The sequence below is a fragment of the Cryptomeria japonica genome, chromosome 8 (assembly GCF_030272615.1).
Source record: "Cryptomeria japonica chromosome 8, Sugi_1.0, whole genome shotgun sequence".
Classification (NCBI taxonomy): Eukaryota; Viridiplantae; Streptophyta; class Pinopsida; order Cupressales; family Cupressaceae; genus Cryptomeria; species Cryptomeria japonica.
The window spans coordinates 48,568,969-48,586,676 of record NC_081412.1 but is presented as its reverse complement, the minus strand read 5'-3'; the positions used below and the strand labels follow the sequence as shown (position 1 = coordinate 48,586,676).

Here is a 17,708-nt window from a genome sequence, read left to right as displayed (position 1 = left end):
AAGTACTTATTAGTACGCTTTTCCATACATTATACATATCTGAACAAGAAGGACATAAAAGCCTAGGGTCAATATTCGTTTTTGAATCCTCTACACATTTTATCTCTTTTCACCATAAAGCTTAATATTTCACCATTACTCATTCAGCTTAAATTCAATTCAATCACCACTCACATCATGCAATCAATACACATGTATAATTATTTAAATCAATCTACTAATCATTCCAAATTCATCATTTCAATTTGAACAAACACTCAAATAAGGTCATTTAAATCATCCATCTTTCAAGATGCAAATATAAATCCTAATGTGGTGTGTGAAAGATTCCCTTTTCTATCGAAGTCGTTCAGTTAAAAGCAATTCTACCTGATTTGTGTTCTCACCTTCGACCTCCTTCACCTCATCCTGCATTACTTGCACTCAAAATTTTATCAGCATTGACAAACCCAAAAGAATATTGAATTTCATATCATTTGTAGGAGTAAAAAGCATATTATATTTCCTCATACTAGATTATGAATGATCTAATCTATTTTAAATTTAGATTGCACAATATTAAATAAAACGATTTATGACATCCTTCCCCTCTTGGAAGAGACATCGTCTTGATGTCTTGCCACTCATCAGTATTCACAAAACCATAATATCTCACAAAATGTCAATCTTTACCTCAAATTCAAATAATAATACCAAGAGCACATAGGCTATCCAAGTTTACATCATAAAATAATAATAATTGTTTCAAAATATCCAAAATTAAATAGCAGTTATTTCCTAAGAAAGCAAATGAGGAAAATGACGGTCAATCGTCTCAGCATCCTCCCATGTAGCACTATCATCAGAATATTGGTCCCACTAAACCTTATACTAAGTGAAATCTCTGCTACATAGCTTCACATTACGCTAATCTAGGATTCGGATGGGCTCCACTAGCATCACCCCTAGATCCTGAACCTGTAAGGATTGCCAATCAAGAATATGAGATGCATCAGCATTTTAAGGTTTCAATAAAGACACATGAAACACATTATGGATTCGAGCTAGAGTAGGGGTTAAAGCTAATCTATAAGCAACTGGATTGATAACCTCCAGTACATCAATGGGTCCCACATATCTTGGAGCCAATTTTGATGACTTTCCAAACGAGATAGAGCTCTTATGAGGTTTGACTCTCAAAAAGACTTTATCTCCTGCAGTGAATTGTCTAAAAGTTCTATTTCGGTCTGCATAACTCTTCTCTCGGTCAACTGCTTCCTTCAATCTACTCTTAATCAACACCATCTGTTCATCCATTTCCTTGAGTAAATCTGGACCAATAATGATCCTATCCTCTAGTCTATCCCAGCTGATAGGTGTGCGACATTTTCACCCATAGAGTGCTTCAAAAGGTGACATACCTAATGATGCATGAAAGGAGTTGTTATAAGAAAATTCAACTAAGAGCAAGTACTCCTCCCATTTGTACTGGTGATCCATGCAATACATTCTCAAAAGATCCTCCACTAGCTAATTAACCCTTTCTGTTTGGCCGTCAGTCTGAGGATGATATGCTGAGCTAAAATTTAGCCTTGTTCCCTATGTTGCATTCAATGTTGTCCAAAATCTTGAAGTCATCTCGGTATCCCTATCAGATATTATAGTTTCTCGAACTCCATGTAATCAAAAAATTTCTTGCACAAATTTCTTGGCAAGAACAAATGATCCATCTTTTAGATTACCAAGTATGAAATGTGAAACTTTAGTCAACTTGTCCTCCACTACTAAGATAGTGTCATGCTTATTCTTACTCATCGGTAATCCTTGCATGAAATCCATACTGATTACCTGCCACTTGTATTCTGGTATAACATGTTAAAATAGAAGTCCTCCTGGATGAACATGTTCAGCTTTTACTCTTTGACATTCCAGACATTGTGCTACATACTCAACCACTTTTTTCTGAAGTTTAGGCCAAAAATACAATGTTTTCAAATCAGCTACCATCTTTGTTATTCCAGGGTGTCTGGAATAAGGTGTATTGTGCATCTCATGTAAGATCAACTTCCTCAACTCTCCTCCTTCTGGTATATACATCCTTCATTGATATCTCAAAATACCCTCTGGTTCTATCTCATATCCATCATAGCAATGGTCTGAAGAGTCTCTTTCCAAGGCTTGTTTAACTCTTATATAATGTTCATCTTCAGAAAGATTCTGCAACACTTGTTGCTTCAAATTTGTCCTTGTTGTAGCCATTGCAGATAGGTGTCTTCTTCTGCTGAGAGCATCAGCTACTCTATTTTCCTTCCCTTGGATATATTCAATACCAAAGTCATACTCACTTAGAAATTCAAGCCACCTTCTCTGTCTTGCATTTAGGTTAGGTTGTGTAAAAATATACTTTAATCCTAAATGATCCGTTTTAAGCTCAAAAGGCTTCCCTAAAAGGTACTGCCTCCACATTTGTAATGCATGCACAATAGCTAATAGTTCTAAATCATGTGAAGCATAATTCATCTCATATTGCTTTAGCTTTCATGATTCATATGCAACCACCTTTCCTTCCCGCATCAATACTGCTCCCACACCTTCACCCGAGGCATCTATAATTACTACAAAATGTTTGTTGGGATCTGGTATTGTTAATACTGGTGTTGTTGTCAATTTCTGCTTCAGGAGTTGAAATGATTCCTCGCATTTCTCAGTCCATTCAAATCTTTTTTCCTTTTTCTGAAGTGAGGTAATTGGTGCCACTATCCTGGAAAATCCTTCCACATATTTTCTATAATATCCTGCAAGTCCCATAAAACTTTGAACTTTTGAAACATTCTGGGGTGTTGGCCAATCTACTATTGCTTCTATCTTGTCAGGATCAACTAAAATTCCTTCGACGGATATGACATGACCTAAGTATTGCACCTTTTCCTAAAAGAAGGCACACTTAGAGAGTTTCCCATAAAGTTTACGATCTCTCAATCATTGCAAAACTATCCTCAGGTGCTTCTTATGTTCTTCTTCATTCTTAGAATAGATCAATATGTCATCAATGAAGATTAAAACAAAGTCATCCAAGTATTCTCTGAAAATACTATTCATGAGGTTCATGAATGCTGCTAAGGCATTATTTAAACCAAATGGTACAACTATGAATTCATAGTGCCCATACCTTGTTCGGAATGCAGTTTTAGGAATATCTTCATCCTTAATCCTTAACTGATGATATCCGGATTGAAGATCAATCTTGGAGAATACAGATGCACCTTTCATTTGATCAAATAATTCATCTATCCTAGGTAGAGGATATCTATTTTTGATGGTTACTTTATTCAACATCCTATAATCAATGCATAACCTCAAAGTACCATCTTTCTTCTTTACAAAGATCACTGGCGCACCCCACAGGGATATGCTTGGTCTAATAAAACCTTGCCTAAGCAATTCTTGCAATTGAGCCTTAAGCTCATACAGTTCTGTCATTGTCATTCTATATGGAGCCTTAGATTGCAGCATCGTTCTAGGTAAGAGTTCTATAGAAAAATTGAACTCTCTCTTAGGTGGTAACTTGGTAAGATCTTCTGGAAAGACATCTAGAAACTTTGCAAGGACATGATAATCTGTAGGACTTTTCTCTACATTATTCATAACATTAACCATGACGAAAATGATGGAACATCCTTTTCTTTGGGCCTTCTTGAGTTGCATTGCCGAAATGTATCTCATTCAAGAGGACTTTGAGATCCGATAATTTCAATGGAATTCCCAAAATCATCCATGCAACTAATGACCTTATCTTCATAGTTCACTATGGCTTTATGTTCAGTCAACCAATTAATACCTAAGATCACATCATATGATCCTAGTGGTGCAACATAAAGGTTAACTTGGGTTTGGAAACTAGGAAGTTCTAATTCACTGCAAAATAGACAAGTATCTACCCTCTTTTCTGCTCGATTTCCATACTGAACCATCCATGAATTTGAAATATAACTAGGTTTAACAGATATTCTAGAAACTACTTACGGATCAATAAAACATTCAGTAGCTCCTGTATCTATTAAAATAGAAACTGATTGTCCAAAGAGCTTACCCATGATCTGGATATGTGCGGCTTGGAAATCAGCTTGACGATTGTTGATAGCAGCGTGAATCTAATGTTGAGGGGCTCCTTGCTAATATGATCCTCTTTGTGCTGAGGTACGTTGTGGACAATTGGAGGCATAATGACTCCCTCCACAATTATAACACCCATCCCTAGGACCAAGATGGCCACCTGACCTTCCTCTATCCATGTTTTGTCTAGCATTAGTGTTATAGTTTGCTTTCTTATTTCCATACTGATTTTCTCTTCCTTTTTCCTGGGTGTTGGGTCCCCTCTTAAGATTTCTTATCTGTTGATTGTTTCTATTGTGATTCCTTTGGAAATTTCTATTCCCAAAATTCGGTCGATTGTTCTCATTCTTTCGGAGGTTCCCCAACTGCTGTAACTTTTGCTCTTGCTTAGTCGCCTTTTCAAATACCTCCTCCATGGTTAATGTATTATGGATATCCACCTCCAGTCCTATATGGGATCTTAATCCCAAAATGAACTTCCAAATGCGGAACCTTTCATCCATCTGGAATTGCGGAGCATACTTAAGGAGATTAGTAAATTTCTCCCAATACTATGTTACCGACATACTACCTTGAGTAAGGTTTTGAAATTCTGTCATCTTTTTGTCGAAGAATAATTGTGGAAGCCACCTTTTCCTGAAGGATTGTAAAAAAAAATCCCAAATGATCTCTCTTGGTTGTAGTTTCCTTTCTAACTTTTCATTGTCCCACCAAATAGCAGCTTCACTAGACAACTAATAAGCAGCCCAAACTGCCTTGGTTTCATTTGACATGTTGCGGAGACCAAAATATTTCTCCATTTCAATTACCCATGCCTCTGCACCATCACCAATTGTTTTTCCATCAAACTTTGGTGGGGCTATCCTTTTTAAATCCTTTGCCAGCTCTTCTTCTATTCTGGCTTGGTTGTCAGGTTGCTCCTCAACTCTTGGGGCTTCCTGTCGGACTTCTCTGACCCTTCGAACCTCTTGTTCGAGATCATCCATCCTTGCACTTTGCTGATTGAGCAGATCCAGAATTTGATCTAACCTTTCGTTCCCATTACTTGACCCCGCCCTTGTGGTTTTTGAGGCCATTTCTATATATTAATTCTGCAACAGGGAGATATTGATAATTTTTAGCGATAAGAGACATATTTGCTATGTTACGTCTTTCATAACTTTTATAATATTCCCTAACTTATAGCCTTATAAAGCAACTAGAGAGTTTAATACTCCTATTGAATAATTAAGAAAAACAATATAAATTTAAAACATAACAATATCAAATAATTTCATTCTACTTCTTTCCTATTTACTACATAAGTTAGGTTCCAAGTATATATATAGATAGATATCATTAAGGAATACGCAATTTTAACTCAAAATACCATAGGAGACATCTTTATTGATAATAGAAGAGGATGCATCTTTATTTTATAGTAGAAGAGAATACATCTTTATTTTATAGTAGAAGAGAATACATCTTTATTTTATAGTAGAAGGGATTACATCCTTATTCTATAGTAGAAGGGAAGACATTTTATTGAATTGTTGTAACACGTTACATCACTCATTGAGAGGAGTCAGGGGAGTGGATTCTTCTGACTCATTTAGACTTAATGGGGTATATCCTTCTGATTCAATCTCACTTAGAGGGTTGTAGCCCTCAGATTCCTTAGAACTGATCACTATTGGCCTGATAGGTGAATATTCCAACTTAGGCTCTTTCTCTTTTTCAGGGATATTCTTCTCAATATGACATTCTGTAGGGTCCTTTCCTATTAGAATACTCTTTTCTGGGACTGGTTTTGCTTCAAAAGGAGCATCATCCAAAACCGGCTTAACAGGTGATTGAGGATCCTTTTTAACCCTCAGGTAATGGGCATATCCTGCTACTGACTTTCGGGTTGTCTGCTTGGTATGAACCATTTCTATAAAACATAAAGCTATTAATTTCCAGATTTATCTTAGCAAGGTGACTCATATAGATCCTAGTGTTATAAACCTGGCTCTGATACCAAAATGTAAAGACATCAATCTAGGATCTAACCCTAAACTATGCTTTATTCATAAATAAACTTAAAATTTCAATCTCTAAGCATATTTTATACAAGATATAAGCAAACATCGAATATATCATAATAATGCACATGAATAATACAATATCCACTACAAAGAAGTTCTTAATTCCTACTTAGGCTACCAAATTGCCTTAAGAATATACAAGAAGATGCATCCATTGATCATTAGTCTGAGTCGCTTCCTTCTATCTTTCGAACGCAGATGAGAACAAGAATTAGATGCTTGTTCCGCCCAACCTTGAAGCTTACGCTTCACCGGAATTCTTGGTCAATCAAGAATACCCAACCCTACATGAACTGGTTTAATCGAAGAATTCGAAAGCAAAAGGGAATCTGGTGCATGCCTAAATAATATATGCATTTTCATTTTTCCTAGTTCATTCTAAGAAACAATTATTTGCTATCATACTAGGATGTGGTAGAGAGCATAAATAAGGAATTTCCATCTTTTCCTACAGATAATTCAAACAATAACTCGGCTGAGTATATGCCATGCACAACAAAATAATAGTTGGAAAAAGCAACTATTCTCTCTAAAAAATTCCACATTCGGCACCCGTCCCGAAACGTAAATTTTTCCAATTCAAGCTTAACCCTAGCTTGATTCCCTTAAACACAATTTCTATTGAGAATACAATCTTTATTTTTAAAACAAAAATAGAGATATCATTTTTATTTGCTATTCATTACTTATCTAATATATCTATCGAAGACAATCTTTCAAATTTCAGAAAACGTTAAACTTTTATAAGCAATAATCTTAAAATCAATCTTTCATCTAAAATAAAGCACATACAAAAGAAGGTGTTAAACATGTATGAGATTAATCTCATATGTAAACAAAAGTATGCAAACACATTCTAAAAATAGAATTAAAACTAAATATTTTTGTGCAAAGTACGATATTAACATCATCTTTTCTCTAAATTCTTTTCTTCTATTCCACAATGGTTTACAAAGCATTTCAAATACAATATTAATAATCAATACCCATTTGGACGTACATATCTATTATCTAAACTTCCTTTTCTACACATTTTATACCAAAATTAACCAATAAAAATGAAATGAAAAACAAAGGATTCTAACCTCTTGGAAACTTAGAGTGGATTGTAAGCTTTTGACCTTGTCGTTCTTCATCAAATGATTCCACTCCTTGATCGCAAGTCTCTCTTTCTCTCCAATTATTCTTATCTCTATCCAACTATCTCTCTATCACTCAATCTCCACGATATTATCCAACTATTCTTCCTCTACATCCAACTATCCTTCCTCTCTATCAAACTATTCTTCCTCTATCTCAAACTATTCTTCCTCTCTCTTCAAGAAATTATCGCTCTTCTAATCTCGTGTGAGAAAGAATGAAAGAATGAGTGTGTGCATACGTCTATTTATTCTAATCTATGGCTATGTTTGCTGCTATCCTCTGGGTCTTATTTACTGTTCCACTCTTTTAATTGTCAAGTGGTTGTAACTATAATCTCCACGCAGTCTTATGGATTAAATATAACCCTTTTTTTGTGGCAAGTTCGAGTCTTATTGTTTAAAACTTCCAACCGTTTCAGTTGAAGCTTGATTGTTGCATGGAATCTGTCAACTTCTTATCCATCTTGGAGTCACGTTGCATACCAAGTCTAATTCAATTTAAGTTTTGATTATATGTGTTGATTAATGCAGATATCGTGGCTTATGTGTTTTGTACGTTATTTATGTTTTGATAACTTGGTAGTGGTAGTCAGTGGTCTCTCCCTTAAGCTATGCCTATCTTAAACAACTCTGCCTCCCACCGTTTGATCTACGTTTAAAGGCTTTGATAGCAGCTACCCTGGGTGAAGGAAGACTGTTACAAACCGACCAAAGCGGCTACCATGGGTGGAGGGGGTTCTACTAACAAACCGTCTAAAGCGGCTACTGTGGGTGGAGGAGTCTATTAGCACACCGACCCAAGCGGCTATTCCTTTGGCTTCAACGGTCGACCACCTTTTCAACCTGCCACCTTATATTAATATGTTTAATATTATATTTCTATATTAAATGACTCTTTTTTCATATTAAACATTAAACTTTGTTTTTTTAACAAACCCTTTCTTTGATATATATATATCGAATTTTCATTACTTAGTTTAATTTCATAAATATATATACAGTATTTATAAATACATTATTTCGAATGGTCATGATCATAAATCAAGAAGATAATCACTTAAGCATAATTAAATATTCAATATATAAATGTATATATATATTATGGATTTTTATAAAATAGATTAATTCCTCAAACCTATTTACATATTTGATAATTACACTCTTATCTATAAATCTGTGATCGAATTATCATTAGAATTCATATACACATAATGCGTATATATTTTTGATCTCAAATGATTACGTATATGTACAAATAGAAGTCTTGACGAAATCAAATTTCACTATAATTGGATATTGATATATGTATATGATTGAATTCTTATATGCATATACATTTTATACTATTGACCAATTTACAAAAGTACTTATTAGTACGCTTTTCCATACATTATACATATCTGAACAAGAAGGACATAAAAACCTAGGGTTGATATTCATTTTCGAGTCCTCTACACATTTTATCTCTTTTAACCATAAAGCTTAATATTTCACCATTACTCATGCAACTTAAATTCAATTCAATCGCCACTCACACCATGCAATCAATACACATGTATAATTATTTAAATCAATCTACTAATCATTCCAAATTCATCATTTCAATTTGAACAAACACTCAAATAAGGTCATTTAAATCATCCATCTTTCAAGATGCAAATATAAATCCTAATGTGGTGTGTGAAAGATTCCCTTTTCTATCGAATTCGTTCAGTTAAAAGCAATTCTACCTGATTCGTGTTCTCGCCCTCAACCTCCTTCACCTCATCCTGCATTACTTGCACTCAAAATTTTATCAGCATTGACAAACCCAAAAGAATATTGAATTTCATATCATTTGCAGGAGTAAAAAGCATATTATATTTCCTCATACTAGATTATGAATGATCTAATCTATTTTAAATTTCAAAATCACATTACATCTTTAAATTGCACAATATTAAATAAAACGATTCGTGACAGTAAGTAGCACTTGCATTGAAAGGAGGTGCAATGGTTACATCGATAGTAAAATATACTTTAAATAATATATTGGGGGTACAAATCTTAATAATTAATTTTTTCTTTAAATAAAATCCTTTTAAAATTGTTTTGTTTTATTAACTATTTTATGTACTTAATAGTAATTTTATTTTATTTACATTATTTAGTAAAAACTTAGTTTTATGCATGTAATACTTATTTTTCACCTAAGAATTAAACATGTTTATCATAGAAAACGTGCAATATTCTAGTCCAACAACTATAACATAAGATCAAATTTTGTCAAAAAAAATTATAAAGATAAACTTTAAAATAATATTAAAAAATAGATGACTAAATTGAGATTTAAAATTCAAAATTGAAAAAAAAACAAAAGACCTTTTAATTTACTATAAGAAATGGACTCTAAAATTTAGAATTGAAAATAGACTAGAAAATTTAGGCTATAAAACTTACAATACGTAATTATTTACATATTTCCACCCCAAAAAATGCATAATGATATCATTATATTATGCATCTTAATATAATAACATATTTATGGATAGGTAATTAATGTCTCTTAACATAATAATAGTGTTTCCTCTCATCTATCTTCCTCTAATAATCTCATCCCCACCTAGATGCCACTACCATGACCACTATCATTACCCCTGTAGCTATTCCTTGAAAATATCCTTCCTTGTTCATTTCTCATTAGCTTGGTACCTAAGCATGGACTAACTCTTGACAATAAATGTTGTACTACACCTTATTGTAGTTCATCTATGTCAGCTACCATCCCATCTATATCTTATCTTTCTATCACATTAGAATTGGTGTTACAACCATCATTCATGTATCCTATAATATTCATCTTCCCAACCTATGACTCATACTATATTCCCACCTCCTCCCACAACTAATGCTTCCCATAATGTGATCAATCTATCAATAGGTATGACACTACCACTTACCTCATTATACCTCCCATTTTTCACACACACCCAACACTACCCTTGTCTCTTTTAGTACTTTGGATACACTATTACATCATTTTTTCATGCACATATTTTGGATATGTATATAAGATCTTAGCCATGATTCTCTCATGAACCTTTAAGGACTATGTTATTCAAGGGTTTTGTTCTCTTCTTCTTGGTTCTATATGATGCTTTGTTGATTCAGCTACCCTCTTTTTAAAATGTATTTATATAATCAAACCAACTAAGTCAATCACTTTTTTTAGTAAAAGATTCGCATAATTAATGCTTTATTACAACAAAAATAATTTGGACAATAAAACTAGCTATTTCAAAACCTATATCATTTTTACAATCTTTATTTATGATCTACATACAGAAATAAACAATAACAAGAAGTTGAAGCAATGTACCTCTTATTATGTATTAATTTTTTATAATTTGTATAATGACATTAATTATCAGAAATTACATTGATTTAAATCACACAAAATATTAAGACAAGATCGTAACATCAATAATGCTTTAAAATAAATATACACTAGAAATCGTATCAAATTATGACTAATGACTAATGCTTCAAGCATAATATACCTCATCCTAAAACTCTTATGTGAAAAGCCTCAAGTGTTTTAGCTAACAGACACATTTAAATATTGCATTCATATGATATATTAGCTCTATCTGAAGTAAACGAAAATATAAGTTTTTTCAAGCAGAAGAGTTGAATAAGATTTATACAGAAACAAATGATCATGATTATTACAGTAAATTATAAAAAGCAGCTTATTACACCAAACAAAGCACCTCGCTTTTGCAAACTAAATATGCAGTTTGCAGGTCTTGTTTATTGTAGCAGGAGCATATAATAGACTAGTGGTGAAATGATAAGATAAATTAATCTTCACATTGTAATGGGAGTTTCATGGTTTTCAGTCTGAATATTGAAGTAATTGACGCCGGTGAAAACCCCATCGTGCTTGATAGCCTTGACCTGTTCCCCGGTGCTAAGAACATCTTCTTGGACGTATGAGAATTTGAGCGAAAATTTGCCCTGGGTGGCGCGCAGGAGGACAGTGAGCTTTACCCCGGGCTTGACAGTGACAGAGTAATTGCCGCCGAGGGTGGTCTCATCTTCCTCGCTCTCACCCCACTCCTTAGTGCTCGTCTTTGAATCAGACACCTCCACGCCGGACTCTCCAATTGATGGGACTCCCATGGTGAAACTGCTCTTGATGCCCGTTGTGTAAGATAGTGAGTTGCTCCACGATCTGCTATTCTTCACCTTGCGGGACAAATTCAACTCGGTTGTTTGGGCGGTGGTGGTTTTGTTGCTGGCGACAACAGTGGCCGCTAGGAGCGGCACCTCATCATAGATCTCGATATTCTTCAAATCATACTCCACTGAATACACTTTGCGCTGGATCACAGCTTCCCTCACCTTAAGCAACGTGGCTTCTTCTAACATGGATGCGACAGGAGAGAAGAAATGATGTCCCGTATCTGTCTCTTCCCTTCTGCAGAAAAAATTGGTGCCGAGGCATATCAATGCCACCCTCTCACGATCCACTTGAAGAGGTCGGAAGAGCATGTTCTTCTGGGATGGATCATAGTCTGTTGCGTCACCTAAGATCGATTTTTCTCCAACTGTAGGGCTCCTCTTTTCCCAGAATGCACCGAAACCTAAACTTTTGACGGCCATGGTTCCGTCGTCCTGGCGGTACATCACTTGATGCCGAACGGCAGAGCTGCCAATATCCGTGCTGTCGAACTGGAGATAATCATTAAATTGAAAGCTAGAAGCGGCAAGATAATCGCCGTTGTCCCCTAGTAAGGCAAAGATCTCGGGGAGAAGATCAAGGGACACGACTTGCAATTCATGCGCTGCCTCATTTAGCTTATCCGCCTGCACAAACAGGCAGTCACCATGAGCAGTTTTTGTTTCGCAGATCGCTAACAATTTGCTTGGCTGCAGCAAATGGAGGCGCACAGAGGCATCCTGATCGCTATACACCCTGTCAAAGAGAGTGCAGGACCACCGGGAGCGATCGCTGTCCGGGTATCGTCCGCCGGCTACTATAAACCAGCTACTGTTGTCTTTTCTCCTCCAGAATTTCTGGTTAAAACAACACTTTATATGCACATACCTCTCTCCATCATCCGTTTCTTCATTCACCACTTGATGCTTTACAAAAGGATTGGTCAGATCATCATAGATGAATTTCATAAAGCCGCCTTTCGTCCACCCTAGATACTTATTGTTCGCTCCTCTAAATGCTACGTGGCGAGGAGCAGAAAGTGTGGGTCTCAAAGGCTCAGGATAAGTGGCCATGATGTCTTGAGGAGGAAGAGGCTCAGTCTCAACAGAAGCGGCCATGACGAATTCCAAATATGCTTCGCTGCAAATTTGCAAGGAGGATATATTGAGACTGTTGCATCTTGCGTCGTTTATATACACTCGGTTTGAGTATTTGAGGTTTGCTCTACCAACTTCAGGCTGAGTGATTTTTGTATCCATTCTTTTCCACTTTCAAATCTTACCACATAAAACACTCCAATCATTTTTAGGCTGTGTGATTTTTGTATCCATTTCATTTTCAAATCTTACCACATCAGCACTGCAACATTTAAAAAAGCAGAGACAATATTAACTCCATGGGAAGTACGGTGATGTGAAAGCAAATTCTGTGCTATCTTCTCTTGAAATATAACTCAATCTACGTCACAATGCCGTCATCATTACAAGCAACAATTGTGACCTCATCGTTACAACCACCATCTCCACATTCCTCAATCTTATGAATAATTTCCATATTAATTTAAGCAATCTGATAGTTTAGTTTGATTTAATAAATTAATTATAATTCACAATTTATCCTTTCCCAAATAAAACAGATTCAACTTGGCATTATTTTAGATGTTATATTGGTTAGATCTTGGAGGTGAGATTTAGTGGAAGATGTGAGTTCATATTATAGTTTACCAAAAACAAATTTATATCATATCAAATAAAAATATCTCAATTTTTATTGAACATTAAAATTTAATTTTTTTATATAATTCAAATAGATTGTGATTTTTAGTTAGTTTCTAGGTGTGTAATTGCTATAGTGTTTTCTTCTTCAATTGTAACCTCTTTTGAATTAGAGAAATGCATGAGAATTGGTGCAAAGAGGCTAGCAAGATGGTAAATTATATTAAGATATGTGTAAATAAGATTAGGTGAATATACATAAGACTTATGGGAAGAAAATTTAACAAAAATATACACATCTTTATGTAATTATATTAAGACATTCTCTAAGAATAAATTCAAAACTAAATAGAAATACAAATCCAAAAGTATACAAATTTCACCATGAAAATTCTATATAAGTAGTATATTTACCTTAAAATATGATGATACTAGTATAATAATAGTAAAAATATTATTGTAAATATGATAAAATCAATAGTTTGTTGAATAACACATAATAATAGCATGATTTCACAGTGAACTAGTGTAGCAATTTTTACTAGAATATTCATAAGTGCATCATTATTTTAAAACTTTCTATCTTTCATTTATGTGTTATGAATGGGATTAACATATTCATGATCTTAATTGACAAATTATTATTAGATTGAAATCAACTATGTCTTTTGCAATTGATTTTGTAGATTTAATTTTATAGAATGTTACACCATTTTTCTATTTAGTGAAAACAATTGCATATTTATGATCATTATAATAACTTTTTGAAAAAATGAATTTTATTGTTGACATTAATATTGTTTGCATTCATTCATCCATCATGATGATGGATCAGAGTGATCCAAAACGTTGATGCAAAAAATAACACATAATCAAATGCAGAAGCATTAATCATAATTTTGTGGATTGTGGAAAATTGATGTATTTGACATTAATAGTGTTAGCATATATGTGGAACTACACAACTTAGACCATGGTGAAAATATAAAATAGTTGTGTGTATTGTAGATCTCAAACCTAAGGTTATAATGTATATATTCATTGGTGAGGATGTTATAATGTATATACAAATTTCATAGAAACATTTTAACAAAACATTGAGATATTGTAAGAAATTTCATATAATTTTATTGATTTTCTTTTTTAAAAATGCTAAATTACTAACAATAATAAGATTTTTTATTGTATCGAAAGGTTATATCAACTATTCTATAGAATGTTAAATTAAAAATCAATAATTTTCTTTTCAAATTTAAACATTATAGAGTTGATGATAAATTATTAAATTTTTGTTTATAGTTGTTTTGTGTATTATAATTATTTTTAACTCCAAAGATGTCATAGTATAGCTACATCCTAATAGGAATTAATAATATTTCTTTAACTTTTACTATTGTCTAAGACATTTAGCAAGTTGCAAGTTACAAATATTCATCTTATGGTTCATGGTCGCATTTACATAATTGAAAGTACAAAAATAGTAGTTGGATTAAACTAGGTTAATTCAATACATATAATTACATAAAGTAGGATACATTTAAATTGATTAAATTTAAAAAATGATGAATACCTTGAGAAAGTTATCAAATTGAAAGTGTGAGTTCTCCTTAATCAATCTACTTGTAAAACTAAATGTATGAGCTTAGATGAATATTCAAAGATTACATTCTCAAGCATGCAGATATCTTTCTATAGATCTTGGCCCTTATGTGAATGTGTTTATGTCAAGTTTCAAATTAAAATATTTCTAGAAAGACTACTCCTTGTATTTGTAGATGTGTTTGCGTAAGTCTTCAAATTAATATATTTCTAGAAGTTGTAGATGGATTTTTAAGTTCACACTAAATTATTTTAAATACCAAGGCATAATAAATAGCCACAAAAACATAAACCAAGCTGAATTTGAATCTAAAAGTTTAAAATTTAAGGATTAGACTTGAGCTCCTTAAAATTGCTGTAGGACAATAATGTGTAGATGTCAACATTATGGTGAAATATATATATATGAATAAAAGTACATCTTTAATAAATGGTCAATAATGATGAATAAATGATAATAGATGTAACTAAAAATATTATAAAATTAATATAATTGAATATAATTGAATAACAGAATAAATAGTTAAATGAGACCTCAAAATGGAATTGCTGTAGATTCAAATAACTGATCAAACAGCTAAAATAGATGAAATAGCTACAAATTCCCTTAATAAATAATTCCAATGGAAAATCCATCAATTCCCAATTGTGGGAACAAAGCTAAGATTTGGGTAACTCTAGAGAGGTGGGCTCTTCGAGCTTCAGCATCTATGGGAAGCTCTTCCGTCCCATACTGGGGAGGGGAGCCCTTCGCCCTTGCACTTCTTTCTTCGGATAGTGGTAAGCTCTTCGATCTACCATTACATTATAGTGGCCAAGTGGGAGGGTGGGTAGATAGATTATTAATAACTTATTATCCGGTCAGTAGTTGTCATTAGCGCATATTCACTCATCGTTTAGAAGGTATTAATAATTGACACATGTTCAGTCACGCAAAGTGACTCAGATAACTTCGTTCAATAGTAAAAAGGGAGTCTTCTCCTCATGAGATTACTTATCGTGTGAGCTAATCCATGATATCCAGACACGATAGCCAACATGTGGGATGTTAAGGTCTATATAAACATAAACGATGACAGGCACGAAAGCCAACATGTATAGCATAAGCGCCTTGAGCATAGTTTGAATTCACTGCTATTTGCATTTCAGAATGGCTACGCCTGCTCAGCCCATGAGTGCCGCAAAAATTTCTCCACTTGTAGGCCGGAACGTGGCATTCAGAGGAGCCAACAACAAATATTTAGGGTGGTACAAAGGCGGGTTTCTAAGATTCTGTTACGATGATCTCACCAGTCCTTTGGTAAAACATGAGCTGGTAGAGGAAAATGGTGATAACGAGAATGGTGAGAGGCATGTGCATATAAAGTGCTGCTTCAACCAGAAATTCTGGATGAAAGAAGACCCTGAGAGCGCGCTCATCGTTGCCGATGGAAGCTCAAGTTCGTCGAGTACTCTCTTCCGCCTTTTATTTCACAAAGAGAATGCTGTGCGGCTGCATTTGGTGCAACAAAACGAGCCTTTGGCTGTAAGCAATAACCTGGAGAGCTACTTATTTGCCCACTCCCAGGCGGAGGGGCTCTTGTACGCCGAGTCCCTTGATATTCTTCCTCAATATGTGGCCTTCAAAGGAGATAATGGTTCTTATCTGGGGTGCGCAACAGTGGGACCGTTTGCGACAACGTACTGGCTTCAGTTCAATGCTGGCAAAGTCGCCGACCCGAACGTGCCCAACGAAGTGGAGGTCTCGTCCGATGGCATACAAATTCGGCACTTGACTTACGATAGATACTGGAAGCGAATGTCTGACACCTATGTTGCGATCGATCCTGACGGTAAAACGGGCGAGACTGACCACCACTTCAAACCCGTTCTGGTTGATGAACATACCGTGGCTCTGCTGTCCCTTGGCAACAAATTGTTCTGCTCACGGTGGTACAGCAGTTGGTCTGGCCGGCACTACTTATGCCCGTGGGTGTCTACAATCGACCAATCTGCGCGTCTTACGGTGGAGGAACCCGTGGTTTGGCGCAGGGTACACTCGATCCAGTACGACTTGGACAACGTTGAAATCTCCGACTCCGAGCCAGTGGTTCTCCAGACCTTGTCGCACACCAACACCTCCTCGTCTACCGACACGTATAAGATGATTTTTTCTCGCACTGTGAAGAATTCAAGGACGTGGAGCAATTCCGTGTCGTGTACCACGGGCGTGAGCGGCTCATTCACCCTTGCGGCTGCCGAGACTTTGGGCTTTGGATTGCAGGTCTCTGCCGAAGAGAGCCGCACGATGAACTGGGGGGAAACAGAGGAAGAAGAAATCACTTTCGGTGGAACTTACAGTGTCACCGCCAAGGCCGACCAAAAAGTCATTGTTAATCTGATGGCCAGCGAGGCCAAAGTATCCGTCCCGTTTTCTTACACTGAGGAAGATCTTCTTGTCACTGGACAATGGGTTTTCAAGAACAGAAATGATGGACTCTTCAGAGCAGTGAATCATATTAATCTAGAATATGTTGCCTCTCTCGCTTAAATATAAATTATTTAGTATCTTATAGATTATTATTATTATTATTATTTAAGATATTTTTAAACTATATCAACTCATATCAATGTATGCTTATGTGGTGTCCAGAGTAATATTGCAGTCATGGTTACATATTGAAGCTGCTTACCTTTTGGGCATGGCTTTTCAGGAGTTTTAGTCTCCGAAATTTGGTATCTGTCATGACATTGTAATTGTACTTTTTAATATATCAATATAAGTATGGGGCTTACCTCTTTATGGAAAAAATAAATATTGCAGTCATGGTTAATAAAATATGATTGATTGCGATTATTTGACAGAAATAGAATTTTACTTATTTTTAGCTTGTTACATATATTGTTTATA

The 17,708-nt window shown here is 34.8% G+C and overlaps 2 protein-coding genes across 2 annotated transcripts; one reads left to right on the top strand and one right to left on the bottom strand.

The window, feature by feature from the left end:
* Positions 1-11,149: 11,149 nt before the first annotated feature.
* Positions 11,150-12,622, bottom strand: LOC131041737 (uncharacterized). Its single transcript, XM_059210156.1, has one exon. The coding sequence runs from the start codon at positions 12,620-12,622 to the stop codon at positions 11,150-11,152; it is 1,473 nt and encodes a 490-aa protein (XP_059066139.1).
* Positions 12,623-15,968: 3,346 nt separating this feature from the next.
* Positions 15,969-17,348, top strand: LOC131037727 (uncharacterized). The gene has a single exon (XM_057969913.2). The coding sequence runs from the start codon at positions 15,969-15,971 to the stop codon at positions 17,346-17,348; it is 1,380 nt and encodes a 459-aa protein (XP_057825896.2).
* Positions 17,349-17,708: the final 360 nt, after the last annotated feature.